Raw genomic sequence first — 17,764 nt, forward strand, 5'->3', positions numbered from 1 at the left:
TTGGTTCTTTAAACCACTAAGACATTCAGTCTTCAGATCTAGACAGACATCTTCTGTAGTTTGATCCAAAGGCATTAAATGTTCACCCAGTGCAATTTGGTGAAGGCAGTGCCAGGCGTTTGATAGAGAACCTTCAGAACAAATGTCTGCCCAGAGACAGATGACGACCTGAAGCTCCAGCGCTGATTGGCTCTGTTCCTGGGGATCCTCCAATCCCAACATGCCTGGAAGCTTTCTCAGGTTTTTATTCTCCCAGGTGGGCACATCAGATCTATTTGGGGCAAGCTTTGCTGACTGCCATTCGCTTCTTCCCTTGTTCTCAAGTATGTCTCGGCGGATGGCGCTGCGGCTTCCCAGAAGCCTTCATAGAGCAGCTGTGCTGGCGATCCTGGTGGTGCTGAGCTCCCCGGCGGCAGAGGGCCACGACTCCCCACGTAAGCGCAGGGCGGCTGCTACCCAGGGCCCCCACTCAGGGAACCCTCCTTGGGCTGGGGTGTGGGGAACGGTGATCTCCGTGAGCTTAGAATACAGCGCTCTATCACCAGCTAATTTCCTCTTTTCCAGACAGCCTGGTGTCCGCCTTCTGATCATAAGATGAGCACAGGTGGTCTCCTTCCCATGGGCTCAAGCCTGCGGATGTTACACTAAGAGGGAGGGGATCACATGCATAGCCTTTATTAGTGACGGATAAAGTGAGATTGGGGCTTATTTTCGAAGACAGGATTTTTTCCAGAGTAACACAGGTTTGTTATTTCAGGATCCCCCAAGGCTTTATCTTTGCTAAATAGCAGGGATTTATTTTGTGATTCTGGGTTGGGGAAACAAGGCAGCAATAGCCTCTGGTTTCTGAGGACAAGGAGCCTATATTCCTGATCTGAGTGAAAAGTTCATGGAGGCAAACACTTGGCTGCTAACTGAAGCCAAGCGCTGACCACAGATAGGGAGTCTTACCTTCAGGTCCCACTGGCTTAGGGGCAAATGATAACTTGACCAAGAGTCAGAAGCATGAGTTGATGGTGGGCTGAACTCAGGGAAAAAGGAGTATGCAAAGAACAGGAGAATTAAAGAACAATGTGTATTGAGAAACCACTCATTGCTAACCATTCTCTCAATTCTGTTTTTATTGAATAAATTAGAGAGAGATGGAGAGAGTGAGACATTGCGGACACAGGATTAATATCTTTATATAAATTCTCTCAACCTTCCAACATGCCTAGGTGCAGGTATTGTGACATTTAAAAAAATTATGTATTTATTTGAAAGGGAGAGAGAGAGAGAAAGAATCTTCTACTTGCTGTTTCACTTCCCAGGTGGCCACAATGTCCAGGGCTGTGGCAAGAGCTGTTTCCCCGCCTCTCACATGGGTGGCAGGAGCCCAAGAACTTAGGCTGTTCTTGCTGCTTTCCCAGGCACATTAGCAGGGAGCTGAATCAGAAGCGGAGCAGCCAGGACTCTTAACAGGCACCTATATGGGATACTGGCACTGCAGTCATGGGCTTAACCCCCATGGCAAAGCGCCACCTTTGTGACTTTCTTTTTACACAATTAAACCCCATAGCCAGTTCTCTCTAAGAACCCTGTTCTTCCCACCACAACACGAGGCTCCTCTGCATCTAAGATAATAGATAAAAACACACTCTGTTATAACAATTTAGATGGTATTAGGTACCATCTCAGCGCCCCGCCTTTTCGGCCGCCCCTCGGGTGAGGCGGATCCCGGAAGCCCTCGGAGGAGCGGGAGGAGCCCACTGGGAGACCCGGGTTCGGGAGGCGCGGGGCTGGGTTGTGGGAGTCGAAGGAGAAGCGGCGGGTTCCCGGCTCCTCCGACCTCAACGCCGGCCCCGCACAGCGACGGCCGCAAGGGGCGGTGCGGCTGAGCCGGGCCGGGGCCTGACTGCCGCGCGTTGATGCCCAGCAGAGGATTTCGTGTACCAGTTTAAGTGTCAGTGCTACTTCACCAACGGGACGCAGCGGGTGCAGTACGTGACCAGATACATCTACAACCTGGAGGAGTTCGTGCGTTTCGACAGCGACGTGGACGAGTACCGGGCGGTGACCGAGCTGGGCCGGCCGGACGCCAAGTACTGGAACAGCCAGCCGGACGTCCTGGAGCGGACGCGCGCCGAGATAGACACGGTCTGCAGACACAACTACGAGATTGAGCTGGGCGGCACCTTGCAGCGGCGAGGTGAGTGCGGCCCCTCCGCCGCCGGCCGGGTCTTCCTGCTCGGGGAGGGGCCGGCCTCTGGGACGCGAACCCCTGAGTGCGGAGGGGACGGGGCGGCGACCCAGGGGAGGGCGGGGGCCGGACCCCAGCAGTCCTTGGACCTTCCCTGCAGAGGCGGGCGCGGCTGCCCCGTGTGGCTCTGCCTTGTGGTCCGCCTGGTCCTCTGGTCTTCTCAGGCCCATTTGCCTCCTTCCTTACCTGTGCGCTGTAGGGCGCCAGGAGAGCGCGGCCTCAGCCTCTGTCTCTGGTCCTTGGAGCCAGATAGCAGGGCCCAGGGCCCATCTGCTGAGCTCAGGCCGCTGAGACGCCCAGCAGGCTGGACCTAGGTCTGCCCTGCCACCGCTCACTGGGCACCTTGCACATACTGTAGTAAGCACACTATAGTCGTATTTTGACCTTTTGGTTTCAAACCAACCTCTCCTCTCCTCCCCTCCCCTCCCCTCCCCTCCCTCTCCTCTCCTCTCCTCTCTTCTCCTCTCCTCTCCTCTCCTCTCCTCTCCTCTCCTCTCCTCTCCACCTTCCCCTCCTCTCCCTCTCCCCCTCTCCTGCCCCTCCCCTCCCCTTCTCCCCCTTCCCCCTAAGCCTCCCCTCCCCTCCCCCTTCCCCCTTTTCCGCCCCTCCCCCTCTCCTCGTCTCCCTCTCCCCCTCCCCTTCCTCACCCCTCCCTCTCCTCCCCACCCCTCCACCTGCCCCTCCCCTCCACCTTCCCTTCCTCTCCCTCTTCCCCTCTCCTGCTGCTCCTCCTCCCCTTCCCCACCCCTCCCCTTTCCTCGCCCCTCCCCCTCTCCTCATCTCCCTCTCCCCCTTCCTCGTCCCTCCCCCTCCTCCTCTCTCCCCCGCCCCTCCCCCTTCTCTCCATCTCTGCCGCCCCTCATCCTCTACCTTCCTCACCCCCCCTCCCCCTCCCCTCCCTCTCTCCTTCCCCTTCCCCCTTCCCTCTCCCCTCCCCTCCCCTCCCCCCTTTCTTCTCTGTCTCCTTTCAAAGAAAGAGAGTAAGCCGGAGACAAGAGAGGGAGAAAGCGTGCACTTCTGCCTCTGGTTCACTCATCTCTAAATTCTCGCAGCAGAGGTTGGACCAGACAAAAGCCATTCGTGTCTCCCATGTGGGTGGCAGGGACACCTGTACTTGAGCTAGCATCTACTGCCTCCCAGAGTGAGCATTTGTAGGAAGTTGGAGTGTGCCGGCAAGTGGAGCTGGGACTGGAACCCAGGCATGACATATGGGATGTGGGCATCCCTAGCCAGGGCTTAACTGCTGCACCAAACACCTACCCCAGTTCTGTTTTCTTAAGTAGCAGTCTCAAGTCCTAGAGCTCTCCGAGGGGGGGACTGTCACACTGGATTGTAGGTAGGGTGAACTCCAGAAACCATTGTTCTTGGCTACCAGTTAGGCTCAAGAGAAACTGGAGGGTAAATAGAGCCTTAAAAATGGACTTAACTAATTGTTCATTACTATTTTACTTAGTGCTTCAAATAACCCTTATTGATTTGGATCTCAGTAGTTTAGAATTTGTGAATGCAAAGTCCTAGGATTAGTGTTTGCTAAAAATAAAAAAGCATGGGGAAGCCATTGTAATCCATAAGCTGTACTTTGGAAATTTATATTTATTAAATAAAAGTTAAAAAAATAAAAAAGCAGTCAATGGTGTTGTAAGGAAGAGTTAATTTTTTTAAACTTTTATTTAGTAAATATAAATTTCCAAAGTACAGTTTATGGATTACAATGGCTTTTTCCCCATCATAACTTCCCTCCCACCCGAAACCCTCCCATCTCCCGCTCCCTCTCCATTCCATTCACATCAAGATTCATTTTCAATTCTCTTTATATACAGAAGATCAAGTTAGTATATATTAAGTAAAGATTTCTACAGTTTGTACCCACACCGAAACACAAAGTGTAAAATACTGTTTGAGTACTAGTTATAGCATTAATTCATATTGTACAACACTTTAAGGACAGAGATCCTACATGAGGAGTAAGTGCACAGTGACTCCTATTGTTTATTTAACAATTGACACTCTTGTTTATGGCGTCAGTAATCACCCAAGGCTCTTGTCATGAGTTGCCAAGGCTATGGAAGCATTCTGAGTTTGCCGACTCTGATCATATTTAGACAAGGTCATAGTCAAAGTGGAAGTTCTCTCCTCCCTTCAGATAAAGGTACCTCCTTCTTTGATGGCCCATTCTTTCTACTGGGATCTCTTTCACAGAGATCTATAATTTAGGTCCCCCCCCCCCAGAGTGTCTTGGCTTTCCATGCCTAAAATACTCTCATGGGCTCTTCAGTCAGATCAGAATGCCTTAAAGGCTGATTCTGAGGCCAGAGTGCTGTTTAGGACATCTGCCATTCTATGGGTCTGCTGTGTATCCTGCTTCCCATGTTGGATCGTTCTCTCCCTTTTTTTTATTCTATCAGTTAGTATTAACAGACACTAGTCTTGTTTGTGTGATCCCTTTGACTCTTACTCTTAGACCTATCAGTGTGATCAGTTGTGAACTGAAATTGATCACTTGGACTAGTGAGATGGCATTGGTACATGGCACCTTGATGGGATTGAATTGGAATCCCCTGGCACATTTCTAACTCCACCATTTGGGGCAAGTCTGCTTGAGCATGTCCCAAGTTGTACATCTCCTCCCTGTCTTATTCCCACTCTTATATTTAAAAGGGATCACTTTTCAGTTAAATTTAAACACCTAAGAATAATTGTGTATTAATTGCAGAGTTAAACCAATAGTATTAAGTAGAACAAAAAAATACTAAAAGGGATAAAGTATTAAATTGTGCATCAACAGTCGGGACAAGGGCTGATCAAGTCACTGTTTCTCATAGTGTCCATTTCACTTCAACAGGTTTCCTTTTTGATGCTCGGTTATTTGTCACCGATCAGGGAGAACGTATGATATTTGTCCCTTTGGGACTGGCTTAATTCACTCAGCATGATGTTTTCCAGATTCCTCCATTTTGTTGCAAATGACTGGATTTCATTTTTTTTTACTGCTGTATAGTATTCTATAGAGTACATATCCCATAATTTCTTTATCCAGTCTTCTGTTGATGGGCATTTAGGTTGATTCCAGGTCTTAGCTATTGTGAATTGAGCTGCAATAAACATTAGGCTGCAGACCCCTTTTTTGTTTGCCAATTTAATTTCCTTTGGGTAAATTCCAAGGAGTGGTATGGCTGGGTTGTATGGTAGGGTTATATTCAGGTTTCTGAGGAATCTCCAGACTGACTTCCATAGTGGCTTAACCAGTTTGCATTCCCACCAACAGTGGGTTAGTGATTAATTTTTTTTAAACGCAGTGAGTTGCCTAATTCAAAGAGCAGGAGTTTCAATAGATAAATTTAATCCACTGAAGTACCAGGCTTCTTTTGGTGTAGACCCGACTCCCATTCCCTGGCTTGTGCTCCCTCCACCCCTTGCAATTCCACATCCCTCAGGGGTAGATGTTCTGAAAGATAATTATACTCACTTAATGAGCACCTGTAGGTGATTACCTTACCAAATACCATCTACATTATGCCATCTGTTCTCACAGCTATCTTGCAGTTTCGGATTAGCATCATCATCTTACATGCGTTAATATTGTTAGCTTACAGTTACTCAACACGTCCTGAAGCCTCTCCCAAATACCTGACAGTTCTCATGCATATAAGAATCTAACAGAGACAAAACCTCCTGAAGCTGGCTGGGTAGGATCAGAAGCAGCAATATGAATCTATTCCTGTCTATTTTCACTGTTAGTGGGATAGAAATGATCCTTCAAGGATTAAAAATTCATGATTAATCCCTAGCATGACTCCAGTTTTATCCTGCTTTATACTCTTTTGCCTACTTCTAGCCCACATCCTAATGCAACCAATTCGATTTTTGCTATTTAATTCTTTTTCATGAAAAAAAATATGCTTCCTATATTTAATCCCAATCTCTGTAAGATGAACAAATTTGATGAGTATGTATAGCCGGCCTGGATTTCAGTGAGACTGTAGAAAGGAGAACCTGAACATGAGTTAAAAAATCCAAACTGAAAACACAGTGCCTTCCAGATGATGCTCATGAGTGCCATTTAATTGGGTGCAGGGACTACCTGGGGATCTCGGCTAATCTCAGTTATGTTTATGTGCTCATATCACATTCACATGAACTCAAACCAACCTCTGTAAGAATCTCAGAATATTTTTTAAAGAGAACATATGTAGTAATGTCTGATTTCAGAACAAGGAAGGAAGGAAGTAATAGCAAGAGAATGGAGTAAACAACTAGTAATTAATTTTACTTGAATATTAAAAGGGGAAAAAAAGAAAATGAGAGAACACCAAATAAATAAAAGAACACCATTAGTAACAGTAATGACAGCAATTAGTATTACTAGTCAGTAGCAGACTCTAATTTTACATCAGGAGAATAAGAAAGTACAGTTAAATAATTTGAGAAGTAAGGGGCAAGACGTACAAAATAGGCAGGGAAATGTGTGTCATATTTGATCATAAGTGGCAATTGAGAAAATAAAGGAAGAGAGGCATGGGCAAGCATGGTTTTTTTTAAGTTGTCACCTGATGTCTTGGAATAGCTTTTTTAAATAAAAAGCTTTTATTTAATAAATATAAATTTCATAAGTACAACTTTTGGATTATAGCACTTCTTTCCCCCATACCCGCCCTCCCACTCCAAACCATCCCAGCTCCTACTCCCTCTCCCATCCCATTCTTCATTAAGATTCATTTTTCATTATATTCATTATTATCATTATATTCATATTATATTCATAGTATTATATGTATTATATCATTAATATAATTATTATATTATAATCAGATAATTATTATAAAATAATTATTACTTACATGGTTATAATTATATTAAATTATATATAATTATATTCAATATATTAAAATTATAGAATTATATAATCATAATATTATATTATTAATATAATTATTATATTCATATTATTATATTCATATTATATTCATTTTTCTTTATATACAGAAGATCAGCTCTATACTAAGTAAATATCTCAACAGTTTGCACCCATACAGACACACAAAGTATAAAGTACTATTTGAAGACTAGTTTTACCATTAATTCACCTAGTACAACACTTTAAGGACTTACTCCTACATGGGGAGTGAGTGCACAGTGACTCCTATTGTTTATTTAACAATTGACACTCTTATTTGTGACATCAGTGATCAGTCAAGGCTCCTGTTGTGAGCTGCCAGGGCTATGGAAGCCTCTTGAGTTCACAAACTCTGACATTATTTAGACAAAGCCACAATCAAAGTGGAGTTCTCTCCTCCCTTCAGAGAAAGGTACCTCCTTTGATGGCCCCTTCTTTCCACAGGGATCTCACTCATAGAGATGTTTCATTTAGGTTATTTTTTGCCACAGGGTCTTGGCTTTCCATGACTAAATTGCTCTCACGGGCTTTTTAGCCAGATCCGAATGCCTTAATGGCTGATTCTGAGGCCAGAGTGCTGTTTAGGGCATTTGTCATTCTATGAGTCTGCTGTGTGGCCAAGCATGATATTTTATTGATATTGTCTTTTTCCTTAAAGGCTTCTTTACCTTTCCTTCCAAGCACATAAACTTCTGAAATAACATACTCATTTGTTTGGCTCTGTTTACAGGTTGCAAATTTTATAAAGACAAGGCCCATGGTCTGTTGTTTATCTGTGGATCCCCAGTGCTTGTCAAATTTATATATGTTGCATGAATGAAATAAAGTATAGGTGGTGTATATGATGTGGAGATTGAAGTTTATGTATTCAATAATATACATTTGTATGTGTGTGTCAGGGTTCATCATAGAAAGAATGGCATTTGAGCCAAGGTTAGGGTAAAAGTTGAGAGGGATGGATGCTGTGTTGACTGACAACAGGTAGGGAGTGCTTTTGTTATGCAATTCTGTATTACAGGTTGAAAATTATGAAATATAGCCTGATGGAGGAGCACTGCATGTAGAACTGATGTGATGGTCACTGTTATCCAGACATTTCTCAGCCTATGTTAGTGTTCACTGGACTGAGATTTATGTTGATGGTTTCACATTAGCAGGCAAAAGTCATAGCTGTTGTGTTTTCTGTACTGTGGTTAGCACTGGTACTGACAGAAAGCAGTATCACTATCTAGCATATGACCTTCAGTTTCAATAGGAGGAAGGGGATCAGGATTTACTATTGTTAGTATTTTTGTGAAGGCCTACATAATGTATTTTTTTTAACAGGCAGAGTTAGACAGTGAGAGAGGGAGAGAGAGAGAGAGAAAGGTCTTCCTTCCTTTGCCGTTGGTTCACCCTCCAATGGCTGCCGCGGTGATCCGAAGCCAGGAGCCAGGTGCTTCTCCTGGTCTCCCATGGGGTGCAGGGCCCAAGGACTTGGGCCATCCTCCACTGCACTCCCTGGCCACAGCAGAGAGCTGGCCTGGAAGAGGAGCAGCTGGGACAGAATCCGGCACCCCAACCGGGTCTAGAACCTGGGGTGCCGGCGCTGCAGGCGAAGGATTAGCCAAGTGAGCCGTGGCGCCGGCCACATAATGTATTGATTTACAGTTTTAAAAGGCTTCAATATTTTTCAAATAGTAACTCCCACAGAATGGTGTTTATTGTTCCTTATTTCTCTGAAAAGTAAATGGACTAATACATGTCCTCAAGCTAGTAAGAAACAATGTTCACATTCTAATTCACAACTTGGAATCCAGGAATCTGTCTAGTTTGGTGTCAAGGGGTGACTCTTCCCCATTGGGAGACTTGCCATGTGCTTTCATGTCTCACTTACTCTGTCTTTTCCTGTCTGTTACTGCCCCCAGAGAAGCCTATGGTGACCATCTCCCCGTCGAAGAGAGAGGTTCTGGACCACCACAACATGCTGGTCTGCTCAGTGACAGATTTCTACCCCAGCCAAATCAAAGTCCGCTGGTTTCGGAATGACCAGGAGGAGACAGCTGGCGTTGTGTCCACCCCTCTTATTAGGAATGGGGACTGGACCTTCCAGATTCTGGTGATGCTGGAAATGACTCCCCAGCGAGGAGATGTCTACACCTGCCAAGTGGAGCACCCCAGCGTCGAGAGCCCCATCACGGTGGAGTGGCGTAAGGGGCAGATCGTTTTCTTTCACTGTTGGTCCCACAAGACAGAGGGTGGAGCTCCCTCTGCCACATCCTATCCATTATCCCTGGGGTGGCTGCTGAGCTGGGAATCACAGGAGACTGGTGCAACTCTTGTCCCATGGCGGAAACATTGGAAGATTTCTGATCTCACTTTCTTCCCAGATGGAGGGAGGCTACTCTATACATGGTAGGCCAGAAAGCCAGCCCTAATGGCCCTGCGGGACTTTGTAGGTTGTGGATGTGTCCCTGAGGAACAGGGTACTTCCTCCTCTCCCTTCCCTACCTCCCATGTCCAGAGGATCTATTGGCTGGTCCTCTCCTGTAAGAGATGGTCAGAATGCGGAACTAGACTCCACTGGTGTCTCCACCTTCTGTACTTTAGATTAGACTTCAGTCCTCAGCCAGGGACACTGTGTGATGTGGGAATAAATGCTGACACTCAGGTTCTCCCCAGGGGTGCAGTCTGAATCTGCCCAGAGCAAGATGCTGAGTGGTGTCGGGGGCTTTGTGCTGGGGCTGATCTTCCTCGGGCTGGGCCTTATCATCCATCACAGGAGTCAGAAAGGTGAGGAGCTCTGGGGGGAAGTGGGGAAGGTGGGCTGTGCCTGAGACCTTCTGTTCCTGAGGCTCTGCCTCTACAGATTGCTTCCTTTCCTCTGACCCTGAAAGGAAGGAAGCTGGGCTGGAGGAGGTGGGGCAGCCTAGGGGGAGACTTCAGAATCTGATTTTCTGGTTGAAAGGCAGCCCTGCCACAGAGCTGGCAGAGTTTATCCTAAGACTTCCTTACATCATCCTTGTCTCACTGGATACCTTCCAAAAGCTTCCTCCATTAAGGTCATCAGCTTTTCTTTTTTCTACTGACAGTTTCATTTGTCTTGGAAGACTTTAGGTTAGGGCATTGAGGCATTTGGAGTATGAGTAGGGAGAAAATATAACTCTCCAATGAAGTTGCATTTTTCTTTGGGGTAAGAGTGGTGGTTTGTATAATGAAATTGTTCTCTGTATAATTTTCTTTTGTAGGATCTCGTGGGTCTCCACCAACAGGTAATATTTCATCCTTGGGTGGCAGGGGGACAGGTATAAGAGGAAAGGGCATGAGGTGGGTGTACCTGGGCACAATGGTCTCTATTCATATCCTATTCTCTGCTATGGGGATCAAGAGTTAGGAGAGAAATTTGTGAGTTTCTGTAAAAAGCTCCAGAGGTTGCTCCCCAGAGTCAAATCATAACTTTCTGGACTCTTTCTGTGAAACTTGAGTCAAAGCCACATCTTAGGTGTCAGACACAGAATGATGCCCACGTATTGGTTGCTACTATCTGTAGACTTTTGTAAGTGACTCCAATAGTGGTGATGAGGTGAGTTATGTAATTCATTCAAAAGATTAAACCCTTTATTTTCCCTGGAAAAGTAACAGCTGTCTCACCTCTGATACACCTGCATCACCTGAAGTTCCATGTCCTCTTTAGCTGATTTCAGCTTCACATAGATACTGGGAGAAGTGATGATGATATGCCCTGGCTCTCAGCTTTCTCTGTCTGATTCTGCAGGGGGAGCTGTGGAGGGAGGGGAGGGAATGTCCTTCAGGGGCTGTGTGCTGATCACTCCCCCTTCTCTTCAACAGGGCTTCTGCACTGACTCCTGAGGACATTTTAACCCAGGATTGGTTATTGCTTCTGTAATGCCTGCCTTCCTGTCCTTGCCTGAAACTCCCTGCTGCCCCAGTTAACCTGTGCCCCTCTGAAATCAGAGTCCTACAGACCCGGTTGCAGCTGCCAGCTCACCTCCTCTGATCCCACCCTAAGGATCTGGCTGTGGCTCAACTTCCTACACTGACCCTGAAGTCTCTGCCTGTGTGCTCCCAGCTGTGTCTACTCAGACCCCAGGGGTTTCTCGTTTCCATTCCCCACTCCCACAGATTGCTCAAGAGAAGTACATCAAAACCATTTTCCTGAACTTGGAATTTTTTTTCATAATTAAATGTGACTATGAGTTACTTGTGTCCTAAGCCTCTTAATTGGGTGGAAGAAGGAGACTGCTACAGAATGAAGGAAGAGATTTTGAGGTGACCAAGCCAACCTGTGGCCAGAGGAGGAGTTAATTCTTGAAAGGATAATAGAAGCACCATGGGGTGCCATGTGTGTGTGTGTGTGGGGGGGGCAGAGGCAATAGAAACTCATTAAGTTGCCACACCCTTCACAATCTTAATATGATGCTCAGTGGAACAATCTTAGGATATCCCAGTCCGTTACAGTCTGATGACTTGTGTATGTAAGCATGCATTACTTGTGTGCATACATAAATGGCACCTGGTGGCACAGAGAACCGAAATATTTCAAGTGTAACCTGGAAAGTTACACTGAGACCTTTTTAATTTTAGAAGGTAGAACCAGCAATAAAAACACTATATTCTTGCTTCCAAACAATAGAAAGCCAACTCAATCTTATTTTGTTAAAAAAAAAAAAAAAACAGGAAGTCTGGGTTTAAGCTGGTTTCAGTAGCAAATACATGGAGACATTTATATTCATCTCTCCTTTCTCTTCCTGTTTCTCTCCCTGGACCTTTTTCTCATTCTCTGCCTTTTTTATCCCTCCATATTTCTTTCAGTGTCTCTCTCTGCATATTTTTATGTCTGTCTGTCTGTCTGTCTGTCTCCCTTGCTGTGTCTCTGGCTTTCACTACATTGCTGCCTCTGTGTTTGTCTCTGTTTCTGTTGGTGCCTTTGCCACTATCTGTAGCCCTCTTTCTATTTCATTTTGAAAGTCTAATTTCTGCATTTCTCTTTCTGATCACCTCACATCTCATCTCTATTTCTGTGTATGTGTCTGTCTGTGGTGTGTGTTTCCATTGTGTCTATCAGCATGTTGAGAAAGATTCTGATAGGCTAATCCTGGGTCACATGAACACCTCTTAATGCCATTTTGTAGATGCATGTAGACATCCACCCCCTTACTAGGAGTGGGGCTGAAATTTCCTGAACCTGGGGATGCAGGAAAGTACCTCCAGCATAAAGATGTCTATGTGTGCCACACAGAGCACCTTAGCCTCAGAACCCCACCACCGTGGAGTGGTGGGAAGGGGTTTGTTTCTTTGCATCACAGACTTTGCAAGACAAATAGAGCTTTCTCTGGATCTGGGATCCCTCAGTGGGGCACCTGTTCATACTCATCCTGCCCCTCGACTCTTGCACAGTCACCTGACTGTACTATCGATCCGGAATAGGGACTAGAGCTTTCTTTCTGTGGACTTAGTGACCTGTTGATTACTGAAGACATCCTCTTCCCTGGGCTAGAGAGGACACACTGAGGGTCCAGCACTGAAAGCTGGTCTCCTCAGCCTCTGCTTCACCATCAGGATAAGTGGCTGTGAGCCTCGCTGAGGTTATGGAAGGCCATGCCCAGGAGGAGCAGAAATTGCCCTCTCTGTTCTCTCGAGTTAGTCGTCCCGTGGGCCGAGGAGACTGCAGGTCTTTCCTGCTTTTGGACAAAGTTAACGAACTAGATTGCCTTGGACTCTTCATCTCCTGTATTCTAGGCTGTAATGCTGGTCATCAGATGGGGTGGGTATGGGACAGACACTGATACTCGAGCTTCTGCTCCCTGGGGTTGTAGGATGAACTTGCCCAGAGCAAGATCCTGAGTAAGAAGTTTTGTCATCTTTTCAGGGTGAGCCTTGTCATTTACCATAAGGGCCAGTAGGGAGTGATACTCTTAGGAAAATGGGAAGGATTTGTGCTGGGTCATCCATGGAGACTCTGGTCTCTATATGTAGCTCTCTGCTTCTTTTTAAAAATAAATTATTTTAGTTATTTGAGAGAAAGAGAGAGATCTTCCATTTTTTGGTTCTCTCCCCAAATGCCCATAACAGTAGGGGCTGGGCTAGGCTGAAGCCAGGACTGAGAACTCCATATAGCTCTCCCACATGAGTGACAGAGACCCAAGTACTTGAGTCACCACCTATGCCTCCAAGGGTGTACATTAATAGGAACTTGGAATTTGGAGAAGAGCTGGGACTTGAACCCAGGCCTTCTAATGTGGGATACATATATTTTAACTATAGCACCAAATATTTGGCCCATCTCTTTGCTTTTGTTCTTGAAAAGAAGGGGGCAGGGTTCAGGGTTAAAGTAGACTTAGAGTTTAGAGAGATGGTAAAGTCTAATTTTTCTAATTGAAACCAAGAGCTATTACTAGGGTGGTTGTAGAATATATTTTATGGGGCTGGCGCTGTGGCATAGTGGGTAAAGCCTGAAGTGCCAGCATCCCATATGGACGCTGGTTGGAGTCCTGGATGCTCCACTTCTGATCCAGCTCTCTGCTAATGCACCTGGGAAAGCAACAGAAGATGGCTCAAGTACTGTAGGCCCCTGAACCCATGTGGGAGACATAGAAGAAACTTCTGGCTCCTGTCTTTGGATCGGCCTATCTCCAGGTATTGTGGTCATTTAGGGAGTGAACCATTGGATGGAAGATTTTCTCTCTCTCTCTCTCCTTTTCTCTCTCCTTTTCTCTCTGTATTTCTGCTTTTCAAATAAATAAATCAATCTTAGGACATTCTTTCAATTTGACATTGTTTTTATTTTAAATTTTTTTAATTTATTTGACAGATAGAGTTAGACATTGAGAGAGAGAGACAGAGAGAAAGGTCTTCCTTCCGTTGGTTCACCCCCCAAATGGCTGCCAAGGCCGGGGCTATGCTGATCTGAAGCCAGGAGCCAGGTGATTCCTCCTGGTCTCCCATGTGAGTGCAGGGCCCGAACACTTGGGCCATCCTCCACTGCCTTCCTGGGCCACAGCAGAGAGCTGGACTGGAAGAGGAGCAGCCAGGACTAGAACCCAGTGCCCATATGGGATGCCAGTGCTGCAGGCAGAGGATTAACCAAGTGAGCCATGGTGCCGGCCCTCAATTTGATACTGTTACACTGGCCCCATGTTGGCAAGATTGCTTCTTAAAGAGAGGGTCAGAGTTTTATCTTTATTCCAGTGGTAGTTTTGTAGAAACAACTATTTTGTACTCAGGTTTAATTTTCTAACATAGCCTTCAATTGACAATTTAATGAAAATAACCAGTGCATCTTTTATAAGCAAGTCTAATAACAAAAAGAAGTGAGTCTTAGTATGCACATAGCATGGAGGAAAATGTAGTGGATGACAACGTATTCATTGTGAGGATTTGGCCTTAGCTTAAGTAATGCCTTGCAGACACAGTGGTGCTCACCATATTCCAAAGTTCCTGTGCATTTCGCAGCCTCCTCTGCTGTTAGGTTGGGGTCATGTGACTAGTTTTTTTTTTTTTTTTTGACAGGCAGAGTTAGAGAAAGAGAGAGATAGAGAGAAAGGTCTTCCTTCCGTTGGTTCACCCCCGAAATGGCCGCCAAGGCTGATGCGCTGCACCGATCCGAAGCCAGGAGCCAGGTGTTTCCTCCTGGTCTTCCATGTGGGTGCAGGGCACAAGGACCTGGGCCATCCTCCACTGCACTCTTGGGCCACAGCAGAAAGCTGGACTGGAAGAGGAGCAACCAGGACAGAACCGGTGCTCCAACGGGGATTAGAACCCTGAGTGCAGGCGCCAGCCCAGTGAGCGGCCGGCAGGGTCATGTGATTAGTACCAGCCAATAGAAACCAAAAGATGGTGTAAGATATTTTTATTTTGTCTTTCTCTACTATCTGAAAACCCAGAAGCCATTGCTGAATTAAAACATAAGACCCATAACTTGAGTCCTTGATAGACTGTGGAACTGAGTTCATTTCATTGCAGTATAACACTGAGAATTATTTTTTACTGGGGGTTAACATCTTACGTCAAACAATTTTGCCTTTCCTGACTAGTGATGGACATTTAACAAAAAAACAAAAAAGAGAGCCTTTTTTTTTTTTTAAAAAAAAGGTTTATTTTATTTAAAGAAGAAAGTGACAGAGCAAGAGTGAGTTGGTGAAAGAGATCGTCCATTCACTGGTTCGCTTCCTTAATGGCTGCAATGACTGGGGCTGGGTCAGGCCAAAGCCAGGAGCCCAGAGCTTCATTCTGGTCTCCTATGTGGGTGGCAGGGGCCCACACATCCGGGCCATTCTCCAGTGCCTTTCCAGACATATTAACAGGGAGTTGGATTGGCAGCAGAGCAGCTGGGACTTGAACTGGTGCTCCAGTATGGAATGCTGATGTCTCAGGTGGCAGCTTAGCTTGCTGTGCCACAACCTGGCCCCAAGAAGAGAGTTCTTAAGTTATAGGGTCGGTTTATTGTGTCAATGGGAGTTAAGAGACTATATTTTTTGGGACTAGCATTGTGTCATAGTGGGTAAAGCTGTTGCCTGCAACATCAACAACCTATATGGGCTCCAGCTTGGGTACAGGCTTCTCCACTTCTGATTCAGCTTCCTGCTAATGGCCTGGGAAAATTGGCAGAAGATGGCCCAAGTGTTTGGGCCCCTGACACCACGCTGGAGATCCAGATGAGGGTCCTGGCTCCTGGCTTGGCCTGGCATAGCACTGGCTTTTGCAGCCATCTGGGGAGTGAACCAGAGGATGGACGATACCCTTCTTTCTGTCTTTCCCTCTTTCTCTAATTTTGACTTTGAAATCAATCAATCTAAAATATGAGACAGAATTTCTAAAAAAAATTTGTTTATTTATTTGAAAGGCAAAGTTATAAAGAGAGAGGGAAGAGAAAGAGAGAAAGAGAGGTCTCCCGTCCTGGAGAGTGGAGCAGTGGGGACTCAAACCGATGACCACATGGGATGCTAGCATTGCAAGTGGCAGCTTAATCCACTGTGCAGCATTGATGGCCCCTAAGAGACTGTGTTTTAATGAACATTTATTTGCTTATATCCACCGTAATGTGTGTGACTAAGACAGTGCTCCTGTAGCACATGCTGTCGTGTTTCATTTAGATTCCTCCTTTCAGGACTGAAGATTTACTCACTCAGTGGGAATGTTGCCATCTGAAAGCCCTGCTTCCAAATTGCCTTAGGTGACAAGAGCTGCCTCAACCACTTACATAAAATACAGTGCGGTATTTCAACACACATATACATAGCATAAACAATCATAGTAGGCAGCTAGCCTTTATAATTCCTTTCATTTCCTTTTTAATTTTTATTTAAAAATTTTAAGGTGAACAAATTTCATATATTTCATATACACATATTCAGGAGCACAGCAATACTTCCCACCCCACCCTCCCTCCTGCTCATTCTCTCACCTTCCCTCCTCCTTCCTTTCTCATTTCCTTTGTATTTGGAACCTACCAGTTCCTTCTATTCCAGCTGTTTTTACTGAATATAATATGTTATTGTGAACTATGATCTTCCAGTTTTTTTTTTTTTTTTTTTTTTTTTTACAGGCAGAGTAGACAGTGAGAGAGAGAGAGACAGAGAGAAAGATCTTCCTTTGCCGTTGGTTCACCCTCCAATGGCTGCTGCGGCCGGCGTGCTGCAGCCAGTGCACAGCGCTGATCCGATGGCAGGAGCCAGGTGCTTCTCCTGGTCTCCCATGGGGTGCAGGGCCCAAGCACTTGGGCCATCCTCCACTGCACTCCCTGGCCACAGCAGAGAGCTGGCCTGGAAGAAGGGCAAATGGGACAGAATCCGGCGCCCCGACCGGGACTAGAACCTGGTGTGCTGGCGCCGCTAGGCAGAGGATTAGCCTATTGAGCCGCGGCGCCGGCCTTGGTCTTCCAGTTTTTAAAACATTTCATATACAAGGCCAAAGTTTCTTTTTGTTCATCACCAATGTAATGCTTGCCTCTCTCTCACACCAATAATTTTCTTTTTTCTCCTCAGTTTGGTATATATATATGTAATATATAAGTCAGAGTTATGAAAGTCAGAGTTATACACAGAGAGCAAGAGGCAGAGAAAGAGAGAGGTCTTCCATCCACTGGTTCACTCCTGAGATGGCTGCAATGGCTGGAGCTGCACTGATCCGAAGCCAGGAACCAGGTTCTTCTTCCCAGTCTCCCATGTGGGTGCAGGGGCCCAAGGACTTGGTCCATCTTCCACTGCAGAGAGCTGGATTGGAAGTGGAGCAGCCGGGACTTGATCCAGCGCCCTTATGGGATGCTGGCACTGCAGGTGGCGAATTTACCTACTACGCCATAGTGCCGGTCCCTGGTATGTGTTTTTTTTAAAAAGAGATTTATTTATTTCTTTGAAAGTCAGAATGAGAGAGAGAGAGAGAGAGAGAGAGAGAGATCTTCCAACTGCTGGTTCACTTCCCAAATGGCTGTAATGGGTCAGGTCAAAGCCAGGAGCCAAGAGCTTCATCTGGGTCTTCTGTGTGGTTGCAACGGCCAAACACTTGGGCCATCTTCCCCTAATTTCCCAGGGGCATTAGTAGGCAGCTGTATCAGAAGTGGAGAAGATAGGAATTGAACTGGTGCCCATAAGGGATACTGGTATCACAGGCTATGGTTTTACTCACTATGTCAC

General features: G+C 46.0%; 1 protein-coding gene across 1 annotated transcript; it reads left to right on the plus strand.

Annotated features, from left to right (window-relative positions):
• Positions 1-229: 229 nt before the first annotated feature.
• LOC100351163 (HLA class II histocompatibility antigen, DQ beta 1 chain) lies at positions 230-11,338 on the plus strand. Its single transcript, XM_008262757.4, has 6 exons — positions 230-434; positions 1,919-2,188; positions 9,041-9,322; positions 9,795-9,905; positions 10,361-10,384; positions 10,962-11,338. The coding sequence occupies exons 1-6, from the start codon at positions 326-328 to the stop codon at positions 10,973-10,975; spliced, it is 810 nt and encodes a 269-aa protein (XP_008260979.3). The 5' UTR covers positions 230-325; the 3' UTR covers positions 10,976-11,338.
• The last annotated feature ends 6,426 nt before the right edge of the window (positions 11,339-17,764 follow it).

This window comes from Oryctolagus cuniculus, chromosome 5 (assembly GCF_964237555.1).
Source record: "Oryctolagus cuniculus chromosome 5, mOryCun1.1, whole genome shotgun sequence".
Taxonomy (NCBI): domain Eukaryota; kingdom Metazoa; phylum Chordata; class Mammalia; order Lagomorpha; family Leporidae; genus Oryctolagus; species Oryctolagus cuniculus.